At 42.2% G+C, this 27,210-nt stretch overlaps 1 protein-coding gene across 2 annotated transcripts in view; it reads left to right on the top strand.

Moving 5' to 3' along the window:
- CTIF (cap binding complex dependent translation initiation factor) overlaps positions 1–27,210 on the top strand; it is a 351,658-nt gene that overhangs the window by 110,477 nt on the left and 213,971 nt on the right. The window contains exons 4-7 of one of the 2 annotated variants that reach the window (XM_084627673.1): positions 415–537; positions 12,052–12,125; positions 13,303–13,407; positions 18,393–18,468. In XM_084627673.1, coding sequence (XP_084483799.1) covers positions 415–537; positions 12,052–12,125; positions 13,303–13,407; positions 18,393–18,468 — 378 coding nt within the window. The remainder of the gene's footprint in view (positions 1–414; positions 538–12,051; positions 12,126–13,302; positions 13,408–18,392; positions 18,469–27,210) is intronic. The other variant, XM_084627674.1, reaches the window with a different exon arrangement.

Raw genomic sequence — 27,210 nt, forward strand, 5'->3', positions numbered from 1 at the left:
TTTTTCTTTGGCAATTAATGAAACTTAGCACTGAAGCAGTACATCATGTTGCTGAATAAACATTAATTAGTCCTCAAGACAATAAGGAATGTAAGCAGCATTATCCTGGTTTTATCGATGGGGAAACTGAGGTATGAAGGGCCAAACCCTGCCTGGATTCAAACATCACGCAGCCCTATTGTAGTTGGTTGGGTTGCACAGTGTATAAATAAAGGCAGAATTTGGTCCAAAGATATTAAGTGACTTACCTAAGGCAACAGAGTAAACTTGTGGCAGAGCCACAAATTCTTGTCTCCTAATGCTATGCCTGCAAGATTTAGACTACACCGACCCTCTAGTGTATTAGACTGGCATTTTTCATCAGGATAGGAATTAAGTTGCACTTGACTAAAGCGAGTTGTTTGTTGTTTCTAGGAAGAGTGGGATCACAGCAGCAGTGGGAGTTCAGGATCCCAGCCTTGTTCAGGCTCCAGGCCTGGGTCTGGATCAAGGTCTGACAGCCAAGGGAGAAGCAGCCAGTTCAGTCATTCAACCAAGGTATAAACTGATAGTGTTTGATGAAAGCCAATGGAGGAATGCTGCAATCATGTGCTCTGCTTGCTGTTAATCATGGGCTTATTCTTTTAATGACATGTGTGCGTGTGTGTGTGTGTGTGTGTGTGTGTAAATACTTAACCTGTCTGCATAATGTATTGCCTAACTGCTAAAGGCCTGGTTGGAATGCATCTCTCAGGTGTCTACATTTGAAGAGGCCTTTTTAGTAGTATCGGGTGCCTTAATGTGGGAAAATAAGTTTGCTGCTGGTCAGTTTAGTCTAGAGGGAGAGGGAATTAATTTGTGCTTGAAATCTGGGAGTGCTTTAGTTTTGGGATATTATAGAGATGGTTTTAAAAAGATTTTTGCAGATCACCATTAAAAGTGAAAATATGCGACCAACCCACTAGCCTAAACCTCACAGCACAGAGTTCTGGTCTCAGGCTCAGTTCCTGTCTTGGGGCCTGCAGCAGCTGTGAGTGCTGTTAGCTGATTGTGTGCTGCCAAGGTACAACTGGTGAGGCAGTGTGATGAAGGCTCTTATCCATGGGAAACTTGCCAGGTGATACGCACATAGAACTCACCATGGTACCTAGGATAATCCTGGTATTTAAGTGACTGGGAAGGTCAAAGCTCAGTCAATTGTTTACATTATTTATGGTAATAGAAAGTACAGTGATTTTATATGTGGTACTTATTAGGATTGATTGATTGAACTCTATGTGATTAAATCTAAGTGATTTAAATCAGCAAGAGAATCTTGATTTAAATAATCAATTTTAGTCTTGTTTTGCATTTGTATTTTTCAGTTATTTTCCTAAAGAAAGTTTGATTCTCATTGATTGGTACCCATTAATAAAGTTGATTTTTCCAACTAAATATAGCCTTGATGCTAAATTTGGTACTGCTTTTTACTAACCATGATACACTATATTTATACGTATTTATGAAAGCAGTTATGTAGCTTAATATGTGTTTATTCACATTCTTAATTTTTACATTTATATTATGTTAGAAAATGGTGAATGGTGTATTTCTTATTTATTAGATTTTACTCATGATTTGTGTCAAGCTCTCCTTGGCTGGAAATTGTAATTCAATTAAAGTGCACAAAGAGCATTTTAAAATTTGCTGAATACATTAAACCAACTGATTTATTAAACAAAGGAAGTATCATCTGTAGTTAGTGAATTGAACTGATTGTTTCAGGTCCCCATGTCCTTCAGTCTTTAGAACTAGTAGATCTCATCCTCACACCTAATTTTTATTCATAGATTAGAAGAGGAAAACAAGCTTTCCTGTGTTTTCCAAACCCAATCAATTTCTTAACTTTGAATGAAATATAATCACTGAACTAGATGAATAAACTGAAATTTAAAAAAAATATTCTCTATTTACCTGCAAAAGGCAGTCATAGCTGGGTTAGTACTTCAACAAACTGGTTACAGGTGTTTAACCAGTGACTTCTACCAGTTCAATGGTTTGACTTTCTTTAAAACTGTGGCAGCAAACAAGGCTGTTGTGGAGAAGCTAAACAAGTTGTTTGCATCAGTCTTCACTTCAGAGGATGTGAGGCAGATTCCTATACCTGAGCCATTCTTTTTAGGTGACAGAACTGAGGGACTGAGGTGTCAATAAAGGAGGTTTTACAACAAATTGATAAAACAGTAATAGGTCACCAGGACCAAATGTTATTCACCCAAGAGTTCTGAACAAACTCAAATATGAAATTGCAGAACTACTAACTGGGGTATGTAACCTATCACTTAAATCAGCCTCTGTACCAGATGACTGGAGGATAGCTAATGTGATGCCAATATTTAAAAAAGGGCTCCAGAGGCAAACCTGGCAATTACAAGCCAGTAAGCCTAACTTGAATATCATAAAAATTTGGTTGAAACTATTGCAAAGAACAGAATGATCGGACACATAGATGAACACAGTGTGTTGGGGAAAAGTCAACATGGCTGTTGTAGAGGGGACTCATGCCTCACCAATCCATCAGAATTCTTTGAGGGCAGTCAACAAGCATGTGGAGAAAGGTGATCCAGTGGATATAGTGTACTTGGACATTCAGAAAGCCTTTGACAAGGTCCCTCACTAAAGGCTCTTAAGCAAAGTAAGCAGTCACGGGATAAGAGGGTACGCCCTCTCCTGGATCAGAAACTGATTAAAAGATAGGAAATAAAGGGTAGGAATAAATGGTCAGCTTCCCAGTGGAGAGAAGTCATTAGAGAGGTCCGCAAAGGATCTATGCTAGGGCCAGTGCTGTTTGACATATTCATAAGTGATCTGGAAAAGGGGGTGAACTGTGAGGTGTCAAAGTTTGCAGACGATATAAAATTACTTGAGATCATTAAGACAAAAGTTGACTGACGAGTTAAAAAAGGGTCTCACAAAACTGGGTGACTGGGCAACAAAATGGCAGATGAAATTCAGTGTTGATAAGTGCAAAGTAATGCACACTGGAAAAAATAATCCCAACTGCGCGTACAAAATGATGGATCTAAATTAGTTTTTACCACTCAAGAAAGAGATTTTGGAGTCATGGATACTTCTCTGAAAATATCTATTTAGTATGCAGCGGCAGTCAAAAAAGCTAGCAGAATGTTGGGAATCATTAGGAAAGGGACAGATAATAAGACAATAAATATTATAATGCCAGTATATAACTCCATGGTATGCCCAGCCTTGAATACTGCAGCTATTCTGGTCCCCTCCATCTCAGAAAAAGATGTTTTAGAATTAGAAAACATTACAGAGAAGGGCAGTTAAAATGATGAGGGGGATGGCACATCTTCCACATGAGGAGAGATCAAAAAGACTGCGACGGTTTAGCTTAGAATAGGTCCATCAATGGCTATTAGCCAAGATAGGCAGGGATGGTATCCCTTGCCTCTGTTTCCTGTGGGTGGCAGGGGATGAATCACTTGGTGATTGCCTGTTCTGTTCATTCCCTCTGGGGCACCTGGCATTGGCCACTGTCAGTAGACAGGATACAGGGCTAAATGGACCTTTGGTCTGACCCAATAGGGCCGTTCTTATGTTCTTCTATAGAAAAGAGATGACTTAGGGGGGATATGATAGAGTCCTATAAAATCATGAATGGTGTGGAGAAAGTGAGTAGGGAAGTGTTATTTGCCCCTTCACATAACAACATAACCAGCAGCCACCCAATGAAATTAATAGGCAGCAGGTTTTAAACAAAAGGAAGTATTTCTTCACACAATGCTCAGTCAACCTGTGGAACTGGTTGCCAGGGGATGTTGTGAAGGCCAAAAATAGAACTGAGTTCAAAAAAGAATTAGATAAGTTCATGGAGGATAGGTCCATTCATGGCTATTAGCCAAGATCATTAGGGACACAACCCCGTAGTTCAGGTGTCTCTAAACCTCTGACTGCCAGTAGCTGGGACTGGATGACATGAGCTGGATGACTCAATAACTGCCCTGTTTTGTTCATTCCCTCTGAAGCACCTGGCGTTGGCCACTGTTGGAAGACAGGATACTGGGCTAGATGGACCGTTGGTCTTGCCTAGTATGGCCACTCTTATGTACTGCTTAATATAATTATTTTAGTTAATTTAAATGATTTAATAGATCATAGTAAGTTTTGGCCTTTGACATAGATTATCATAATTTCATACAAAATTTTTAAAGGAAAATTATATTTAAATTAAATTTACAAATCTGATTTTTTTAAAAAACGTTGATTATCTACCCTGATACTAATGTAACAAAATAATTCTGTATTCAGATTGATTTGCAAAGGAATGGATGGGAAGGAATGATAAAAAAAAGTTTGTGTCATAAATGGGCAGATTTTCAAAACCCACTTTGTGTGCATTTAAATGTCTCATTTATTTTGGTTTCAGAGTAACAGCCGTGTTAGTCTGTATTCGCAAAAAGAAAAGGAGGACTTGTGGCACCTTAGAGACTAACCAATTTATTTGAGCATGAGCTTTCGTGAGCTATGATGAAGCTATCCGATGAAGTGAGCTATAGCTCACGAAAGCTCATGCTCAAATAAATTGGTTAGTCTCTAAGGTGCCACAAGTACTCCTTTTCTTTTTTCATTTATTTGGGAGAATTTACTGCAGTTGCAGGCATAAATAGATTCATAGATATTTAGGTCAGAAGGGACCATTATGATCATCTAGTCTGACCTCCTGCACAACGCAGGCCACAGAATTTCACCCACCACTCCTGCAAAAAGCCTCTCACCTATGTCTGTGCTATTGAAGTCCTCAAATCATGGTTTAAAGGCTTCAAGAAGCAGAGAATCCTCCAGCAAGTGACCTGTGCCCCATGCTACAGAGGAAGGCGAAAAACCTCCAGGGCCTCTTCCAATCTGCCCTGGAGGAAAATTCCTTCCCGACCCCAAATATGGTGATCAGCTAAACCCTGAGCATATGAGCAAGATTCACCAGCTAGATACTACAGAAAATTCTTTCCTGGGTAACTCAGATCCCACCCCATCTAATATCCCATCACAGGCCATTGGGCCTATCCATGAATATTTAATTACCAAAACCACATTATCCCGTCATACCATCTCCTCCATAAACTTATCGAGTTTAATCTTAAAGCCAGATAGATCTTTTGCCCCCACTGCTTCCCTTGGAAGGCTATTCCAAAACTTCACTCCTCTGATGGTTAGAAACCTTCATCTAATTTCTAGTCTAAATTTCCTGGTGGCCAGTTTATATCCGTTTGTTCTTGTGTCCACATTGGTACTGAGCTTAAATAATTCCTCTCCCTCTCCGGTATTTATCCCTCTGATATATTTATAGAGAGCAATCATATCTCCCCTCAACCTTCTTTTAGTTAGGCTAAACAAGCCAAGCTCCTTGAGTCGCCTTTCATAAGACAAGTTTTCCATTCCTCAGATCATCCTAGTAGCCCTTCTCTGTACCTGTTCCAGTTTGAATTCATCCTTCTTAAACATGGGAGACCAGAACTGCACACACTATTCCAGGTGAGGTCTCACCAGTGCCTTGTATAACGGTACTAAAACCTCCTTATCTCTACTGGAAATACCTCGCCTGATGCATCCCAAGACCGCATTCGCTTTTCTCACGGTCATATCACATTGGCGGCTCATAGTCATCCTATGATCAACCAATACTCCAAGGTCCTTCTCCTCCTCCATTACTTCTAATTGATGCATCCCCAGCTTATAACGAAAATTCTTGTTGTTAATCCCTAAATGCATAACCTTACACTTCTCACTATTAAATTTCATCTTATTACTATTACTCCAGTTTACAAGGTCATCCAGATCCTCCTGTAGGATATCCCTGTCCTTCTCTAAATTGACAATACTTCCCAGCTTTGTATCCTCTGCAAACTTTATTAGCACACTTCCACTTTTTGTGCCGAGGTCAGTAATAAAAAGATTAAATAAGATTGGTCCCAAAACTGATCCTTGAGGAACTGCACTGGTAACCTTCCTCCAGCCTGACAGTTCACCTTTCAGTAGGACCCGTTGTAGTCTCCCCTTTAACCGATTCCTTATCCACCTTTCAATTTTCCTATTGATCCCCATCTTACCCAATTTAACTAATAATTCCCCATGTGGCACGGTATCAAACGCCTTACTGAAATCTAGGTAATCCACTGCATTTCCTTTGTCTAAAAAATCTGTTACTTTCTCAAAGAAGGAGCTCAGGTTGGTTTGGCACAATCTACCTTTTGTAAAACCATGTTGTATTTTGTCCCATTTACCATTGACTTCAATGTCCTTAACTACCTTCTCTTTCAAAATTTTTTCCAAGACCTTGCATACTACAGACGTCAAACTAACAGTTACCCGGATCACTTTTTTTCCCTTTCTTAAAAATAGGAACTATGTTAGCAATTCTCCAATCATACGGTACAACCCCCGAGTTTACAGATTCATTAAAAATTCTTGCTAATGGGCTTGCAATTTCATGTGCCAATTCTTTAATATTCTTGGATGAAGATTATCTGGGCCCCCCGATTTAGTCCCAATAAGCTGTTCGAGTTTCGCTTCTACCTCAGATATGGTAATATCTGCCTCCATATCCTCATTCCATTTGTCATGCTACCATTATCCCTAAGATCCTCTTTAGCCTTATTAAAGACTAAGGCAAAGTATTTGTTTAGATATTGGGCCATGCCTAGATTTTCCTTGACCTCCACTCCATCCTAAGTGTTTAGCGGTCCCACGTCTTCTTTCTTTGTTTTCTTCTTATTTATATGGCTATAGAACCTTTTACTATGGGTTTTAATTCCCTTTGCAAGGTCCAACTCTACTTGACTTTTTTAGCCTGTCTCACTTTATCCCTACATGTTCTCACCTCAATAAGGTAGCTTTCCTTGCTGATCCCTCCCTTCTTCCACTCCCTGTATGCGTTCTGCTTTTTCTTAATTACCTCTCTGAGATGCTTGCTCATCCAGCTTGGTCTACAACTCCTGCCTATGAATTTTTTCCCCTTTCTTGGGATGCAGGCTTCTGATAGCTTCTGCAGCTTTGATTTAAAATAATCCCAGGCCTCCTCTACCTTTAGATCCATAAATTCTTCAGCCCAATCCACTTCCCTAACTAATTTCCTTAATTTTTGAAAGTCAGCCCTTTTGAAATCAAAAACCCTAGTTGCAGATTTATTTTTGTTAATCCTTCCGTTCAGTTTGAACTGAATTACCTCATGATCACTTGAGCCAAGATTATCCCCTACAACCATTTCTTCTATGAGGTCCTCACTACTCACCAAAACCAAATCTAAAATGGCAACCCCTCTAGTCGGTTCAGCAGCTACTTGATGAAGGAATCCATCCGCTATCGCATCTAGGAAAATCTGAGCCCTATTGTTATTACTAGCACTCGTTCTCCAGTCTATATCTGGGAAGTTAAAGTCTCCCATGATCATGCAGTTTCCATTAGTATTTACTTCATTTAAAACAGTAAAGAGGGCTCTATCCATATCCAAATTAGATCCTGGCGGTCTATAGCACGCCCCAAGCACTATCCCAGGGGAGGCTCTAATAGTTTTCTTCCCCAATGTGATTTTTGCCCAGGCGGACTCTGTCTTATCCATTTCATCGCTTCTTATTTCTTTACATTCTACCTCATCATTGATATACAATGCTACTCTACCACCTTTACCTTTATTTCGGTCTTTCCTAAACAGCACATACCCTTCAATACCTGTAGTCCAGTCATGACGACTATTCCACCATGTTTCTCTTACCTCTATAATATCTGGTTTCACTTCCTGCACCAGTAGCTCTAGTTCCTCCATTTTGTTACCTAGGCTCCTCGCACTGGTATACAAACATCTTAATTTTTGCTGTTTGGCCTCGATCACATTCTGTACCCTATTAGGCACGGTCATTCTACAGCCAGTATAACCTATTAGACTGGTATCTACACTGCCCTTCCTCCTACCCCTGGCTGTATCCTCTCCTACTTTGTTTTCTTTCCTCTCAATGCTAAAATCTGGCATGGAGATTACCTGGACATCTCCCAGCCATCTCCCCCAAATTCCTAGTTTAAAGCTCTCTTAATCAGTTGTGCCAGTCTCCATCCTAGAAGTCTATTTCCTTCCCTACTCAGATGAAGTCCATCCCGAGAGAACTGTCCTCTGTCCATGAATGCCTCCCAGAGGCCATACATCCCAAAGCCCTCCTTATAGCACCACTGCCTAAGCCACCTGTTGATAGTCATAATCTTGTCACACCTTTGTTGCCCTTCTCTAGGAACAGGCAGAATCCCACTAAAGATCACCTGAGCCTCGATTTCCTTAAGCGTCTTCCCCCTGCCTAGCATAGTCTCCCTTAATACTTTCCAGTGAGAATCTAGCCATATCATTTGTTCCCACATGAAGGATAATTAGGGGATTCTTTCCTGCTCCCTTTAGAATCCTTTTCAACTTCAGGTCTACATCCCGTATCTTAGCACCTGGAAGACAGTACACCCTCCTATTCTCTGGATCAGCTCTGGTTACAGGCCTTGTTATTCTTCTCAGTAAAGAGTCCCCAATCACATAGACCTGCCTTTTCCTGGTGACGGTGCTATTCTCCAGTCTATCCCCTGTTCCCTCTGGCTGCAAGTTCTTTCCATTCCTGTTCTCCCTTGTAATAGTCTTTAACCCATCCTGTATCCTCCTGGGGCTCATATTTGGTGTAGTCTCCATTAACTCTTCCCCTTTTCCTATAGGACTAGCCGCTCTTCTCTTCTTCCTTGCCCTTCCACCTTCGGTGACTACCTGCTGAGCCCCTTCTTCATTTTCCAACTCTGCAAACCTATTCTTGAGCTCTATTTCTCCTTCACTAGCCAGACTCATAGCTGGTCATTTGCTTGTGCCATCACTATGTTATGTGGGCACATGTGCTGTGACTGCACACACATTAGGCACACCACTGATGTAAATTTTGTCCACCTGCATTTGTGCACACAGGATTTTGAGAACAGAGTCCCTAACGTGTCTAGTCCCATAATGTGTGTAGGATCTGTTTGATCAAATCTCCTTAATCCGTCTAAGCATTTATAATGCTCTCATCACTCTGTCTTTCAATCAGCACTGTTAATTAGTCCATTAATTTTTGGGAGTAATATTCCAACTCCACTTGAGTACAAATGATTATTTAAACTCACGTGGTGGGTCATTGGGATCTTGAAGTTTAAAGCTGATTATAGTTATAATTGCCGTCCCAGGGAACTATCTTAAAATACCTTTTGCATCAGGATTTGAGAACCAGCCTCTTTAATTACTGAGTTTCAGGACCATACTGAGAGCTTTTCAGTGTCCACAGCTATGCCTTGTATAGGCTTCCATATACACTGCCTTGTATAGTCTTACATATATACTACCTCACTGGTCCTTCAGTTCGCCAAGACTTCACAACTGAATACCACGGCTTTTAAATTGTGATTGAAATCTATTTAAAAAGTTGACTTGAAATAAAAATCTTAAGTGTGGAGGGACATATGCATTGAAGTGAGTGACTGAAATGGAGCACAATGTTTTACCGATTGATCCATGTAACTTTAACTAGAGAACTGGGTAACTGAATAGCTCAGGTTTCAGAGTAGCAGCCATGTTAGTCTGTATTCGCAAAAAGAAAAGGAGTACTTGTGGCACCTTGGAGACTAAGAAATTTATTTGAGCATAAGCTACAGCTCACTTTATCGGATGCATTCAGTGGAAAATGAATAGCTCAGGACACTGATAATGGGCTATGGAAGGGATCCTCCCCACCCTGCAGTGTATTCTGTTTTGTTTTATTGTCTCCTTCCTCTGAAACATCAAAGATGGCCACAGCTGGAGATGGGACATGGAATGGGGTGGGCCGGTACTTCGAGGTGGCACAGAGCAGTGGTTCTCAACCAGAGGTACATGTACCCCTGAGGGTACACAGAGGTCTTCCAGGGGGTACATCAACCCATCTAGATGTTTGCTTAGTTTTACAACAGGCTACATAAAAAGCACTAGCGAAGTCCGTACCAGCTAAAATTTCGTACATGCCTCCCAGGCTCCTTGTCCCAGGCTGTTTGCCCAACTAGTGAAGATTGAGACCTGTTAGGTTTCACAGACTGGTTGGCTCAAGGGACCGATAACTCTATGCAGTCTTTTCCTTCTTGACTGCTGGTTCAAATCCTACTCAGGTTGGTAGTGAGTGATGGAAAGTTGTTGCCATTTGATGGCTATATGGTGGCCAGTGTATGGTTGAGGTATGTTGGTAGGGCAGTACAGAGAATGCTTGCTTATACTGGTGTTATATATGTTGCAACCATTCTGTGGACAAACAGAAGAGTAAAGACTTCAGAGCTGTCAAGCCAACGCTTTCTCCTAGCACCATTTCACTTTGAAAAGAAAATGCAAGGAGCTCAGTTTGACTTTTTCTTAAAACACTTGGGTTTCCCCCATATGTTTGCAACACAAGTGGTTCGATACATATCAGGGAGGATGAAATGCTGTGTGCTGACCTACAGTGTATTTGCTTTCACACCATTTATGTAGTTAGGTTCATATCTTAGTGGGGCTGTAGTAGTCAGATGATTAAGTGTAAATGTTGACAGCGAGTATCCTGTGTGCTCAAGGTAAGCAGCTTTGCTGGAGATAACACAGAGTGATTTTGCCTCTGAAACAGTGGCGTTCCTCCGAGGTCCTTCACCCGATGCATGTCGATGAGGAAGGTGGACAGAAACTGCACATTTATGACAGGCTAATCTGGGGCTATGAAACAAAAGGACAAAGCATTCATCTCCCTTAGCCAAGTGCTTGTTGCTCAAAGGGTAGTGCCTTTGGAAAGAACTAAAGAATGTTTCAGTAAACTGTAAGCGTGACGTCATTCACTGGTTTGTGTGGGAGCTAACAATGGCCCTGTACTTCCAAAGTCTTCGGGCTAGTCCTATCAGACCTCCCCCTCCCATCCCTCCATAATGCTATTTTTTTGTACATTATGGAGTTGGGCACCCAAGCTCTTCTAGTCTGCAGTGGTGACACATAGTAATGGCACAATTATCATGTGAATTATGTGGTATCGTGGTATCTGATGATCTGATATTGTGCTGAGCCAGAAGAAATGGTGTTACTGTCAGATCTCGAGCAGTAATTATCATAGCTGTAAACCATAAAGGTGTCTGATGTCTCATCAGATAACTCAGCCTGGTGAAATGCTGGAGTGTTGGTGTTTTTGTATCTCTGTAGATAAGGAGAGCTCTCTTGTCGTGACCGCTAAAACTGCTTCACAGTTAGCTACAAAAAGGGAGCCCCTTAAAATTCAGGGAAATGGATATGTAGCTGGATTGGATTTGATTCAGTCAGGGCCAAATCTGAGGGATGAACTCACTGGCCAGCAAGCCTTAAACCTGGCAAACTATGTTTCCTCTGTGAAGCCAAGTCCTGATAGACCCTGTAAGGCTTACAAGCCAAGGTTTGGGAGGGAGGGATGTCACACCTAGATCACAGCCAGAGCCAGAGCCAGAGCCCTCTCCTTATCAGGAGAAGTCCCCTAACATTCTAAGTCAATGCTTTCTCCTTCCAAGTGGCTTGTGCTGGTGAATGGGGGGACATAATGCCATCAGGGACATCAAGGTGTCCAAACATCTTCCAAACATTATCCCTCCCCAACACCCAGTTTCTGCCTTGTTCCCGTCAGTCCTGGATCATTCCCAGTAGCCATTTGGCTGCTCATGGTTGAGTTGACACCAAATTCCCTGGAGTAATTGGGGCAGGTTTGGGCTCCACCTAATTTACCCACTTTTCAGTTTGTGCAATGAGACTTCATATTCAAATTTTCATTGGACCAGAGAAAACCTGTCCCTATGAGTTATCACCTTCTTAAAATAGGGGTTAAAAATGGGAAAGCCTAACAAGTCTCAGAAGCAATTGGGGAAATGTGAGACCCACCCAAAATGCTGTTCATTGTAGTGTGTCTGTACTTCACCCAGACGAAGAGTGTTGCTAATACTCAGTGGCAGAGTTATATGTTGGGTCAGGAAGCTCATCGTAATTCCTCAATAATAACAATTCTTTCCCCTCTTTTTCAGAATGGCAACAAAGACAACTCCCTGGACATGTTGGGGACAGATATCTGGGCAGCCAATACCTTTGATTCCTTCAGGTAAGCTCCTTTAAAAGCCCTTTTACAAGACAGATGGAATATGACCTCTTTTGTCCTTCTCCTCAGGGCTCTGCTATAGACATGCAAGCATTGCAACTTGGAGACTGCCATGCCTCCTCCTCTCCAGTCCAGTCCCTCATCCTAAGTGCAGATAACGTGCACCTTATTTTTGCTGGAGTTCAACCTAGAGGAGGTCGGTGGGATTGTTTGCACACCAAACATCTGAAAGGTGCACTAATGTGACTAGTTTAAGGTGATGTCTGTGCTACAGTTGGACGTGTGATTGCACATTGTGGAGGCATATCACTGCCAGCTTGAATAAAAATAGCAGTGAAGACGTGGTGGCACTTGGCTGTACAAGCCCTCCCAGAACCCTGGATACATACTCATATCCCTAGCTTGCACAGGGGTCCATGCTCCGTGTCTTCATGGCTGTTTTTAACCATGCTAGCTACCTGAGCTGCAATAACACCTCCAGTTGCTGTGTAGGCATGCCCATATCTGTCGAGGAATCTTGATACACAAAAGCGAAGAGGCCTCTCAGGGACTTGGGTGAATCCAGTTGTTTGTCCATATATCAGCAGTGCATCAGTTTATATATCATGCAGTTTGCATCAGTACTTGTGGCAGGAGCTCTTCAGTTTCCATTCCAGCACGTGGGCACTGAGAGGGTACTGCTGCAATCAACCACGAAAGATTAAATCAATAAAATAAACTTTCCTCTCAGCTTTGTGCTCCATTCTGTGCTGTCCATAGAGCACTGCAGGCTTTGCTCTCGGGAGGGAGGGGTCCTCCTTGGCACTTGTTGATCCTGTGCCCCAGGCTATGTAATGCACATTCCAGCAGGGATCTTTCAAGTAAGAGATGAGGATTCTTGAGAGGGCATCTCCACTGCATGGACCAGACTAGCTGCTGCAGCAAAAGACTGAGGGGAACTTTTCAAAAGCTAAGAGCATGTGCAGCTAAGAAAGTTTAGATGCTGCACCTAAAGTTTTTATTAAGGGCAGTTAAGTGTGGCAGTGTAAAAGCTGGAGGTACCTGGTCAGAGACTGCTGGAAGTAGAAGCTATGTCTCCAGAGACAATAGCCTTTGGAAAGTAATGGGCAAGTATAGATGATATGCTCTTCCCAACATGAACACATTTCATTAATAGTGCGTTCTCTCTCTCCCTTCCTAGTGGTGCAACCTGGGATTTACAGCCTGAAAAGCTGGACTTCACACAGTTTCAGAGGAAGCTCCGGAACACCCCCAAACACCTGCTCCCGCACATAGACAGAGAAGGGTAAGTGCCGTGGTGTCGTCTTCTCTCATACTGTGTGGGTGTGTGTGTGGGTGTTTGTGTGCATGTGCTCGGCTTCAGGGTGGGGAAACACAAATGGGTCACACGTGGCAGGTATTAGAAATTTGAAGTGGAAGCTTGGGTCATCTCCTGGGGGGAGCTAGTGTGGAACTGTTCTGTTGCTTTGACCAGGCCAGTTTCCAACAAATATGGGGCCAAACTAAATCCCTTAGAGTCAAACATCTCTTAACTATGGGAAGGACTGGATCCCAGTTCTCTGATTTGGGTCCATCTCTGGTTTAAAAAATCCTAAGGGACACAGCTTCCACCTCTTTTTCTCTAGCAAGATTTTCACAGTGCTATAGTGGAACACGAAAATATTCTTCATAAATTTTCCTTGCCATAATTTCATCCTATATCTCCTAGCCATAAACCTGTGTACATTATTAAACAGTCCCTTTCTATCCTTGGCATTTACACAGTCTAAATGCTTTTACACTGAGGCTGTATTCCTCCATTGTTGTATAAAGCTACAAATATTTACTGATAATGTTTCCAATCCTTCTTCATAAATCAGTCCTTGCAGTCCCTTCGTCATCTTTGTTCTTCTCTTCATTCCCTCCAGTTTATCAACCTGAGCCTCCTCCAGGTGCTAAGGTGTCCAGTACTGTGAGCAGTATTCTAGGTGTGACTCACCAGTGGTGGAGAAAGAAATCATTGCCTCACTGTTCGAGGCTTCTGCAAGTTGAGAAGTTGCCAGATCTTAATGTGGGTGGTCTCCCCTCTCCCAGCCAGTCAGTTCTGGCACCTAAACATTGACCAGTTAAGGAGCAGTGCTGGCTATGGATATGGAGGCAGCTACATATTCTGTATGTCCTAGTTATGGCACGATATCAGTCAATCCTTGATGTAACTCCATAAAGTCTACCACAAATGGAAGGGTATAGTTTCTTTAGAGATAAGGATATAGTTACTCCAGGGCTAAATTTGGCCTCAGATAGTGCTCACTTTTGTCTGAAGAGGGATGAAAAAGTATGTTCCTGTTTAGAAGGAGTGACCGAAAGGATTAGAAATGCCTTTTATGTAATGAAGCCAGATGGCACTCATTCAGTTTTTCCATTTGCTGGAAAAAAATTTCAAAGTTTCAAGTACATTAAAACGTACCCCTCTAGGACTGAATGTTTAGTTAAGCATTGTATCGCAATTGGTGGAGCATCCCAAGGACAGGACTTGGTAACTTTCCCATTTTAGATAGCAGTGTGGAAGACCAGGCCCTTGAACTGGTGAGAAACAAAGCATGCTATCTTCGTGGTGCGCTCAGAACATTGGCCTAGGTCTTTGTGGACTGGCATTCTATGGAGTTTATAAATAGCATCTTAAAGAATAGCTAGAATAACCTCTAAAGCATTTTTAACTGGTGATATTTTTGTCTACCTCTGTTTTTAAGAATTTTGTACAAAGGGTGCTATGTAAAAATCAAATACATTGTGCTCAAGATCTCGTGGCTCTTTTCAGACAATCACAGCCATCAGAGGTGAAAGAGACCTTTTATATTCATTGGATCATCTGCCCTGCTAATGCAGGATTCTTTTGCACTATAGTAGATGTGTTCACCAATTTCTGAGTGATTGCATTCTTCCTATATTCAGATTTACCTGATACAGTATTATTAATTTTCTGCCCTGAATTGGCATGCAGTGTTGCTGGGTGCCCTTAAAAAGTTGTATTGTTTCATTGCAGAGGTGGCTGGATTTCAGCCGGGCAATGATTCTGCAGTTCAGAGTTTGCTTTGGGCTCCTTTTGGATGAAAGGCACTAGACAAATAAGTCTTTAATTCTACACTATTGAATGTTGGTTTGGGGTTTCTTTATCAGAGTCCAACGTAAATCCACAACAGCAAGGATAAAGACAAAACCCTATGCTTAATTCACCTTGTTATGCTCATTTGTTACAGGGACAGCGAGTGATCTTACTGACTATAGTTGCTCAGTTCAAAAGGATGTGTCAGGAATGTCTTTGTGGGCTACCTCAGATGCATAATGTAGTTTAAATGCAGCAGGTTTTAGTGGGGGCGGACTCTGGGCGGGTTGATTGGAAATTAAAACTTTATAGTAATAAACTACAACTTTAGGCCTTGATCCTGCAGTTGGATCAGCATGGGTAGATCTGTGTGTCAACGTGGAGCATTGTTGAAAGCAGTGGGCCCCCATTTAGATGCAAGAGGCCACCCATGTGAGTCTGATTGCAGGACTGGGGCTTTATTTTTGTTTGTTGCCTTTCACACAAAGTGTGCACCAGAACTCTTACCAGAACTAAATAATATAGCTGCCGAATCGAAATAAGAAGGGATAACAGAAATAGAAAAGTGAAATGAACATCATCAACTTAACAGCCATGCTTGAGTTTGAAAATATTTCCCAAGAATTGTCAGTAATACAAGTTACAAATAACCCCGACTAGAATTGAAAGACCAGAGAACAGTTTTTGTCTCTTTTTGCGTTTGCTTACTTTGTGCATTCCGCAGCAGTTTGTTTAGACACAGCTTCTCTCTCTCTCTCTCCTGGATAGTCAGCTAGTTAGTCGGTTTCTCCTTTTGCTTGTGCTGGTTTTTTTGTTCATCCAGGGACAGTGGGAAGAAAAACTTAAAGCTCATGTTCTGTTATGTCCACTGTGATCCCTAAATCCTTTTCAGAGTCACTGTTTTCCAGGATACAGTCCCACATTCTGTTGGTACGACCTGCACTCTTTGTTCCTGGGTGTATGACCTTGCATTTGGCTGTAATGCATTTTGGTTGAATGGGCCCACCTTGCCAACTGATCCAAATCACTCTATGTGACTGTGCTATCATCATTATTTACCTACCAATCTTTGTGTCATCTGCAAATTTTATCAGCAGTGATTTTATGTTTACTTCAGATCATTGATAAAAATATTGAATAGTGTGGGGCCTGGAACCAATTTCTGCAGAACTCCCCTGGAAACACCTCCATTTGATGATGATTCCCCATTGACAACTACTTCGTGAGATGTCTCAGTTAGCCAGTTCCTCATCCATTTAATGTGCGATTCATTAAATATTCTATAGTGCTATTTTTTTAATCAGAATGTCATGTGGTACTAAATCACGTGCCTTACAAAAGTCTACTACATCTGCATAGTTCCCTTTTATCAATCAAACTTGTAATCTTATCAAAAAATGAAATCGGGTTTGTTTGACAAGTTCTATTTTTCATAAAAATATGTTGACTGGCATTAATTATATTTCCATCCTTTCTTTATTAACTGAATCCTGTGTCAGCTTTTCTGTTATTTTTCTTGGGATTGATATCAGGCTAATTGGTTTATAATTACAGTAGTTGGGTCATCCCACTTATCGTTTGTATGCACTGGCATAACACTAGAACTCCTCCAGTCTTCTGGAATTTTCCTGGTATTCCAAGGTTTATTAAAAGAGAATATCAGTAGGCCAGAGATTTTTTTCTATCCAACTCTTTTAGGACTCCTGGATGTGGTTAACGTGACCTCCTGATTTAGAAATGTTTATCCCTAGTAGATACTGTTTAGTATCCTCCTTAGTTACTAATGGACTGAAAAGTTGTTCATTATCTTCATGTAATATGAGTACATCATCCTGCTTCTTTCCAAATAGAGAACACTAATATTTATGGAACACTGTTGCTTTTTCTGTTTTGTTAACAAGTTTACTTTACTATCTCCACCTAGTAATTGCCCTGTAGCATTGTTAGGATTTCTTTGTTCCTGATGTTCTTAATAAACTGAAACAAAATATGTTTACTGCCCTTAGCGTTGCCCTGGATCTGGTCCTTATTTCTCTTGCTTCCTTTATCAGCTTTCTACACTTCATAACTTATAATTTATATTGATTGCGGTCTACTTCTCCTTTTATCCATTTGTTATATTATCTTTCTTAAACTATTTGCAGCCTTCACTTCCCCACCGAACTCAGATAGGCTTTAACCCAAAGTTGTCGTCTTCCTCAATTGTGGAATCTTAGTTTATTTTTGGCCATCTAATGAAGACTTCTTAAAGAACTCAGAATTTTCATACACATTTGTCTAACTTTTTCCTCTCAGTTTTGCTCATAATTTTCCTCAGATTTGGGAAATTAGCCTTTTTGAAGCACGCAGTATATATATTACTGGTTGGGACTGTCCTTTGTTTATCTGTATTGACTGTGATCAGTCACGATCACTGGCCGCATTGAACATACATTAAATATTTGTAACCGTATTTTAAAATCCAGTAACGGAAAGCACTTCTCTTTAGTTTTATTATATTTTTATTAAGGTTTATATGTATACGTCCTTATAACTCGAACAAGAAGGCAAGGATGAACATTGCTGAGAAAATTGCAAATGCATCCGATGAAGTGAACTGTAGCTCACGAAAGCTTATGCTCAAATAAATTTGTTAGTCTCTAAGGTGCCACAAGTACTCCTTTTCAGTTAACATTCAGGGAGAGATAAAGGTGTTGCATGTGTGAATCTCCCATTTGAGCTCAAACTCTGCAGCTTTCCAGGCCCTTCTTTTTTAACCTTCTGTCCCCTTCTGTCCTTTTCTTTAAAAAAAAAAAATCCTCTATAAATTTGACACTGACCTATGCTTGAACCAGGGATGAGTGCTGAGAATTACAGTACGCTGGGAAACGTAAGGGATACAGACAGTTGTGCCAAAGTTTCTCATGCAAAAAATGTTCATGCACACAGAAACAAATAGTCATTGGTGCAAACAGATCTTGGAGAAGCAGTTATCTGTTTGGCATGGATGGTTATCTGTGTGCATGTGGATGTTTAGGAGGCATGGGTTATTTGGCCCAGAGATCCTCCCCATTCTTTTTTTCCCCCCATTTAAAGGTAGAAAACTAAACTCACCGTCTGCGGTGGGTGAGAAACGTTAACTTTGGTTTCAGTGGAGGTTTCACATGCACTTTTTTTTTTTTATTATTTTGTTGTTGTTCCTGGCTCAGGCTTGGAAAAGGGAAGCATGAGGATGGAGACGGAATCAACCTGAATGACATAGAGAAAGTTCTTCCCGTCTGGCAGGTATGTTTTGGTGGCACCGTATTGCTGATATATTGCTATTTTTCCCATTTGTTCATATTGCTGATGAAGATGGCGCCTTCTCTTGTGCTGTACCCCCCATGGTTAGAGATCTAGCTGGTTATGTAAATTTAAGTCCTGTGGGCAGCTAGCTGTGATGTTTGTGTAATCCACAAGAGGGGAGTGTGGGTTTTTGTCTGCCGTTTGGGGGCTGTTTCTTTGAGTCTGCTGTCACTTCCAGCTAAGGAACATAGACCTAGATTCACAGAAGCACTTAGGTGCCTAAACCGCAGATTTAGGCACTTAAGTCCCAGTTTTGAACTTCACTTGTTCACAGAACTCCCGCTGAACCTGTAGGTGCCTAAACTCAGTCAGCACCTTGTTTTTTGTAGTAAAAGCTCCTTAAGCACCTGTTTCTGCCTCTGGACATGCGCACTGCTGCCTCGTTCTAGGTGTCCGGATGTGTGTCTCCTGCCCAAGCACCAGAGCAAGTCATGAACCAGGGGAAGACAGGCATTCAGCTGCCTAATTCACAGGCAGGGCTTGATCCAGTAGCGTGCTCAGAGGCCGCCTACTAGATTGGGTCCCCATAGGGGAGTTTATAGAAGAAAGCTGGGGAGAGAGGAGGAGAGTCTCCCTTATAACATTTAGCCCAGTGGTTAGGGTATGCTGAAGACCCCGCCCAGTTCAGGTCCCCCCTCACCTGTGGGGGAGAAGGGATTTAAACAGGGATCTGCCACCTCTCAGATGAGTGCTCTACTCACTGGGCTCTGGGATATTCTGGTGTGGGGTTCCCTCAGTCTCTCCTGTTGAAGCTGTTGCAATGTGGATAAATAAGTAAAGAGTCATGTGGGCCAGAGGGGGAGAGTGCGCACAAGCAGAAGAATCACTCTGTAGCCTGGTGCTTAGAGCACTCACCCAGGAGACAGATGAGACCCAGGGTCCAGTCCCCTTGCTCCAATGACTCTTTTTACTTCGTTATCCAAAGTGGAACCGCTTCAACAGGAGACACAGAGGGAATCCTCCTCCCAGCTTTATGCCTTGGGCATCTAACTCCAAAGAGGTTTCCCTGTTGTGGGTTGCTAGCGGAGATCTGCACCGAGCTCAGCAGGAAGGCTGGGGCTTAGCACACCCCCCTCTTGTTGGTATCTTCCATTGGCCAGTTTAGGCAGCTCCTTGCCAGTATGTTGGCTTTTATGAATCGCATTCTGAGGCACCTCTCTCTCCCCATTCATTGGACAGGGAGCTTAGGAGCCTACCTCAGGCTGCGTGAATCGCAGTGTGTTTCTGTGATTTTTCTAGGCAGCTAAAAGTTATGGCGTTGTCATGCTCAGCGTCACAACATCTAAGTACCGTTGTGAATCTAGACTGTAACCCTTTAGTTCAAGTAGCATGACCTCATGCTTGACACTCTGAAAGGCTCCAGTTCAAGTCCTGCTGTTAGGCCAAGCGGGGTCCCTGTGTCACTTGAAATACTCAGTGAAGCGTTTATATATGGATTATTGTCTTGAAAAAAATTCTCTAGCCCTTTCCTTTCCGGGATCCATTCTCCCCAGACACCTTTCCACTAGAATAGTTACGGTTAAACTGTCTTTGACATTCTGGTACAGCAGCCTATGTGGTAAGTGGGGAGAAGGCTTTCAGGTTAATAATTCTTGTTGAGTTTGCCTGCTGGTCTGTCTCAGTTAAGGTTTCACTTGCTAGTGTCCCAAACCAGAAAGGAGCTGAGCACCTGCATTTCTTGTTGGACTCAGCAAAAGCTGAATATGTTTGGTTCCTCTCTGGGTCAGATCATATCTGAGACTTGAGAATCACCCCCTTCCTTGCCTCCAGAACTGAAGAATTAGAATGTCTTGCGTGTGATGAGGTGGGTGATCCTCTGTTCTCAGCTACCGAGCAAAAAGTACTCCAATATCTTGAAGGACTTCCTAAACTCTGCCAATGTTTAAACCTCTTCTTCTGGAGTGTTTGGCTTTTTTCACACCTGATGTGTCCACTACAAAACCATTGCCTTTGAATACTTTGGCCCTAATTATTCTCTCACATGGTTCTTACACCTTTTTAAATCCATTGATTTCAATGTGTTAATCCTGATTTATACCAGTGTCAGAGGAGAATCAGTCCCTGTATGTTATATTGAGCCTTTGATAATAGCTTTACTTTGAGACATGACCTTTGCCGCATGTGACTCGGGAACCTGAATTGTTATTCAGTCAAAGGCCCATCACAAAGACCTAGTGTTTTAATTTGGTGTATCAATTTTGCCTGTAGGCAGATTTGTAGAATATTATGTTTATTTCAAAGACCTGTTATATGTGCATGTATTGTCACATGTGCATATGAAAGCTAAGAGCCGTGCAGTTATTGCTATGGATTTATCGCGTGCAGCGTTGACAAGCAAAATACTTACTGGCAGCTGGTGTAAGCCTGATAGATCATTGTTAACTGGATTTGAATGTAATCATGCAGCGCTGGCAATGACTGGTTTGCTGTTTATCACTCTCTTTTAAATGAACCTTAGGAATATAATGCTAGATTCACAAAGATTCTTCGGTGCCTAAACCCCAGACTTAGGCACCTAGTCTGGGTTTTGGGGCTAAGTCCAGTTTTAGGCTCCATTGAAATCCACAAAACTCTTACCAAATCCTGTAGGCGCCTAAATTCACTCAGCACCTAAATTTCCAGGGTAAATGTTCCCTTGGCGCCTATGTTTCTGCCTCTGAGCATGTGCGCTGCTGCCTCAATCTAAGCATCTTGACACCTAGGTCCTGCTTAAGCCCTAGAGTGATTCATGACCCTGGAAGATAGGCATTAGTCCACCTGTTTTGCATTCATGGCCCAATCTAGTAGATGTGCTCTGAGGCCTTCTGCCCCATGGGGTCCCTTTCAAAATCTGGCTGGGTGCAGAGGTGATAGAGCCCAGCTTATAATGTTCAGCCCAGTGGATCGATCTCTCTCCTGTGAGCTGCAGGAGATCCCTGTTCAAATGTTGTCTCCCCTAGTGGCAGAGGGGGGAATTGAGCCTGGGTCCCCCACATCGTAGCTGAGTCCTCTAACTACTGAACTAAAAGTTACAAGGTGGACGGCACCACCACCTCAACCTCCTCCTTGTCCCACAAGCAGGGGTTCCTGTTTGTGAATCACTAGCAGAGAGAGGCACCTCCCTGCTGCTGGGAAGTAGACTTCTAACTCCATGAGAGTTGCAGGGTTTAGCACACATCCCTCTCATTGGTGTCTCCCATTGGCTAGCTTTGGCAGCTCTCTGACAAGTGTGCTCGCTTTTGTGGATTGAGTTCTGAGATGCCTGTCTCTCCCCGTTCATTGTATAGGGAGCCTCGATGCCGAGCTCCAGTTCTATGAATTGCAGTGTTGTTCCTGTGATTTTTTTCTAGCCACCTAATAGCTAGACCGTGTGCCACTGAGTGTTACAGCACCCAAGTGCCGTTGCAAATCTAGCCCCATAGTGCATAAGCATGTTAGAAAAAGCGTTGGTGTAAGGGTAGGAAAACAGCTCAGGGTGGTGTGAGCTCTTCAAAATCTTGTGAGTGGCTTGTTGATAAGCACCTTATAACTGGACAATTACTGCTTCCAGTTCATCTGCCAGGACCTGTGTGTTAACAGTTCCCTGTATGGTGGAGAGAAAACCTGCGTGGGCAGAGTGCTGAACTGAATGTACTAATAGGTCTCGTCTGTAGTTCTGTGATGCATTACATTTTACATGGCTAAGAATTCTGAGCTCTTTCTCAGCCTTGATAGCATTAATGAGGCATGCCAAGTAGAGGCAAAAGGAACCTTTTCTCCCTTCTTGATGCCTCATAAATTTTGGTTTATTTTTATGTGGGTCTGCACTGGAAATGGACCCTGAATCAAAACCGTTTCCAAACACAGCCAGGTTTTGAGGGAATTCACAATCCAAACTGAGATCTGTATCTGATAATTGCTGTGGCCTCTACAATGGAATGTGAGATCTGAACACGCTGGATCTTTTGGGATATTCAAGATCTTAATAAGTTTTGCTGGTAGAACCCATCTCTAGTTTACACAGAAGATATCACAAGAGACATCTGTGGTTTTTTGGCAATACCAATATTGTAGGCTGAGTGAACAGAACAAAGATGAACTAAAAAAAGTCTGCATTCAGTTTTCCTGGGTAATTTTCCTTTCCTTTTCCAGTTTCCCAGCCTTTTGTTCTGAAATGGAAATATTTATACCACTCCTCACTGGGAAGAGTAGGCAAGAGTGACGGTGCGTTCTGCCATCTTGTGGACATTTGTATTAAGGCATCACCAAAGCAAGTGGTGATGTGTCAAATTTGTTCTCAACAGCATAGATAGATTTAATTTTGTTAGGATTTTTTCCCATCTTTTTTCAGTTCAGCCCCAAGCTGATCTGTTGCTTTTGGTAATAAACTGCCTTTCTTTTGAAAGAGTGTACAATAATGGTTGTAGTAAGTAAAAGAATAAGGTTAACCACATTGGGGTAGAAGGAGTGTTTCTTTTCATTTGTACAGTGCCTAGCACATTGGAGAGACTATTGGAAGCAAATAACGGCAGGATATGCCTTGTGTTGTCGAAATCTGGTGGCTTCTGGGTAATACGCAATTTGTGATGACAAAAGGTGAAATTTTCAAAAAGTACCTAAGTGCCATTGGAAGTCAATGGGATGTAGGCACCTACGCCACTTAAATTCTTTTGAAAACTTTCCCCAGAGAGACTGCTGCAAATAGTCTTCGGTGGGGAAAAATATGTTTTGAAGGTAAATAAATATTCTCTGATCATAGGACCCACTTTGTTATTGCAGGGCTTTGTGGTGCTGTATTTGCCCAGGGAAACTCAGATGCAGTGTCTGGTTTTCATCATCCTCTTAGTTCTTACCTGGCTTGTCAGCTGCTTTGACAGAGGCACAGGAGACCAAATGACTTGCCTGACATGGAAATATCACAGAGGTGTGGTTCTTAGCCTTAGCGGGGAGCATGCAGCATGAGCTGCGCTTTCACATTGGCAAATGCATGGGGAGTCTGGTGGGCTTGGAAATGGTTATCACGGAATGCAGTGATCTCAGCTGATTAAATTCTGCAGATGGCAAAACCCTGGCAAGCTATAAATTAACCAAACAAAAACCAACCTGATGCACAAATGGCCACATTTTGCAGCTGTCCATGTGTAGCTCTCCCCTCCGGGTAGATGCAGTTCCACAGGCAGAGCTTTGGCCACTTTCTCAAGAAAAACAATTTAATGCAATATTTTATTTCATAAAGAACAAGAATGGCACAATCCCTCTAATTTAACAATAATAAAATCTTTCAACGCTTGTCTTATAGTATAAATACATTTTAAATGTGTTGTTCTGACCGCTTCGTTCACAGCAGGGCTGTAGAAAGCCATTTGTTTTAATGGGTTCTGGAATACCTGTAGTAAACCTCGCTATGGTTTCCTGGACCTTTCACACATGTTGCCCCCCGTTGGTAACTTTCCTGACCCAATTCTCTCCCAGTTTTGAAATATTGGTGACCCGCCAATTAAGGCTTTCTCTCCAAGGAGCTCCAACAGTTGGTGACTAAATACAAAAGTGACTTGTAAATAGGATAGAATGATTTTATGCCTATTTCACAGAGGTGGAAACTGAGTCACTGAGGTTAGGTGACATAGTTCAAGGTCACAGAGAGTGAATTGCAGACCCGAGACTAGACCTCAGGAGTTCCCAATTCCCTGGGCTAGTCACCTGTCTCTCTGGCTCACAAATCAGGGTTACAAGCAGTGTGAGAGAAGAAACTACATGAGTAGCGATAAGAAATAAAACTATGTAATCTTCGAGATAGGACTTTGCAGTAACCAGAGGAGTGAGGTTTGAAAGAACTTCTTACATTCTTAGAATGCAGAGTTGTCTGTATATCATTTTACATTGCATTCCTTAGGCAGGTGCAAACAATGCTGTTTGTAAATTGTTAGCTTATATATTGTATCACTGTGACAGGTTGTGCTGTTGAATTGTCTATTAAAAACCATGAACATTTTCTTTCCAGTAGAGGGCGCAGCATTGCCAACATTAGGGGTCTGATTCTTCACTGCCTTGCACCTGAAACTTAGTTTGTCCATGTGTAGATAACTACACAACGTGGAAGGCAGTGAAGGAGCTGGCCTGAGAATTTTGGTAGTTTAAAAAAAGGAACTCAAGCTGCACACAGCAGTTATTTTGGAGAAGGACAGACTTCAAAAGGGATAGGTTTTCTTGGGCATCTGAGAGCTGAACTGAGTATAAATTATGCCTGCTCCAAAGGACCTGCATCTTGTTGAAATGAAGCGTCTAAAAAACTTTCAAGGACTGCCATGGGTACTGTCCCCTGGTGAGGAAGGAGTCCTAGCCTCAGCTAGGCATCCGGAGCTGGGGTGGGTAGCAGAAGTGGGGGGATGATTAGGAGACATCTAAACTGAATCCTGTTTCTGCTGAGGAGTTTGGGAGTTTTGCAGATGACTTCAGTGGGGCAGGAGCAGGCCTGAACCATCAAGGCATTTTAAAGGGACGGCATTGCAAACAGCAGTTAGCAGCTAAGTATCTTCCTGGCGTGGATACCTAGGGAGGTGGCTGGGCTAGTGTCATGGTGTCTGTGCTAGTGAAGAAGGTACTGTATAATATTACAATACATCCTCAAAGCAGCGTATAGTTCCAATAATTGGAACACCCTCTTGAAGTATTATTGCCTTCTTTCCCATGAGGAAACTGAGTACAAAGAGGTTAGGTGATTCTCTAACATCATACGAGTAAGTGGCAGAGCTGGGATCAGATCAGAGGAGTTTTGGGCTCTCCTTACTGCACACAGTCCCTTTGTTTCCAAATTGAAATGTAGCAAAGCATAGCTGTCCGGTTCCAATGTAGATGTGCTATGACAGTTTTTTGGCTGCTGTTAGATGGCGGTGGGTTTTTAGCGATTTCATTGTGTGTAAAGCCTGTGTTTGTATGTACATGTTCTAGAGACCAATGATGCAGACTCGCACAGCTGCTCACAATGTCAAAATAAAGAGGCACATTTCTTTCAGTTCCCCTATTTAAAGAAATAGGAAACTGCACTGTCTGTTGCGGTTTAGGCAATGGGGCGTTTAAAGGATCTGTCTCTGCTCAGTCATGAAGCAAAGATCCTCCCACCCAAATTTAGTATCCAAAAACTCCCCTCCCGGTGGAGAATCACCTGTATCTGGTAATAGAACTCTGAATGATGATTCTGAGTCACTGGACGGAAAGACTAGCATTAGTGTATGTCCTCAAAACATCCTGTTATATATGTCTGCGTGTGCACATGTCAGGGATGGTCTAGATAATACTTGGTCCTGCCATGAGTGAAGGGGACTGGATTAGAAGACCTCTCAATGTCCCTTCCAGTCCTACGTTTCCATGATTCTATGTGTGGATACATATATAGGTGTGCTTTTGTCTATCTTCAGTGATGGTTTTCCCAATCCCCAAAATTACAAAACAATCTCTAGTTTCAGAGTAGCAGCCGTGTTAGTCTGTATCTGCAAAAACAACAGGAGTGCTTGTGGCACCTTAGAGACTAACAAATTTATTAGAGCATAAGCTTTCATGGGCTATAGCCCACTTCACTGGATGCATAGAATGGAACATATAGTAAGAAGAAATATATATACATACAGATTGTATGGCAACTTCCAACCTAACTGTGAGAGGCTAATTAGTTAAGATGGGCTATTATCAGCAGAAGAAAAAAACTTTTGTAGTGATAATCAAGATGGCCCATTTAGACAGTTGACAAGAAGGTGTGAGGATACTTAACTTTAGGGAAATAGATTCAATACGTGTAATAACCCAGCCACTCCCAGTCTCTATTCATACCCAAGTTAATGGTATCTAGTTTGCATATTAATTCAAGCTCAGCAGTTTCTCATTGGAGTCTGTTTTTTAAGCTTTTCAGGACAGTGGGGTGGGAGGAGGTATTGTTTCATGGTCTCTGTGTGTATATAATGTCTTCTGCAGTTTCCATGGTATGCATCCAATGAAGTGAGCTGTAGCTCACGAAAGCTCATGCTCAAATAAATTAGTCTCTAAGGTGCCACAAGTACTCCTTTTCTTTTTGCGAATACAGACTAACACGGCTGTTACTCTGAAACCTGTTGCAAAATTGCCACCCTTAAATCTTTTACTGAGTGGCCAGAGAGATTGAAATGTTCTCCTACCAGTTTTTGAATGTTATGATTCCTGATGTCAGATTTGTGTCCATTTATTCTTTTGCATAGAGACTGTCTGGTTTGGCCAATGTACATGGCAGAGGGGCATTGCTGGCACATGATGGCATATATCACATTGGTAGATGTGCAGGTGAATGAGCCCCTGATGACATGGCTAATGTGATTAGGTCCTCTGATGGTGTCACTTGAATAAATATGTGGACAGAGTTGGCATCAGGCTTTGTTGCAAGGATAGGTTCCTGGGTTCATGTTTTTGTTGTGTGGTGTGTGGTTGCTGGAGAGTATTTGCTTCAGGTTGGGGGGCTGTCTGTAAGCGAGGACTGCTCTGTCTCCCAAGATCTGTGAGAGTGAGGGATCATTTTTCAGGATAGGTTGTAAATCTTTGATGTGCTGGAGAGGTTTTAGTTGGGGGCTGAAGTGACAGCTAGTGGTGTTCTGTTATTTTCTTTGTTAGGCCTGTCCTGTAGTAGGTGACTTCTGGGTACTCTTCTGGCTCTGTCAATCTGTTTTTTCACTTCAGCAGGTGGGTATTGTAGTTTTAAGAATG

The sequence above is a fragment of the Lepidochelys olivacea genome (assembly GCF_965140295.1).
Source record: "Lepidochelys olivacea isolate rLepOli2 genome assembly, chromosome: 5".
Classification (NCBI taxonomy): domain Eukaryota; kingdom Metazoa; phylum Chordata; order Testudines; family Cheloniidae; genus Lepidochelys; species Lepidochelys olivacea.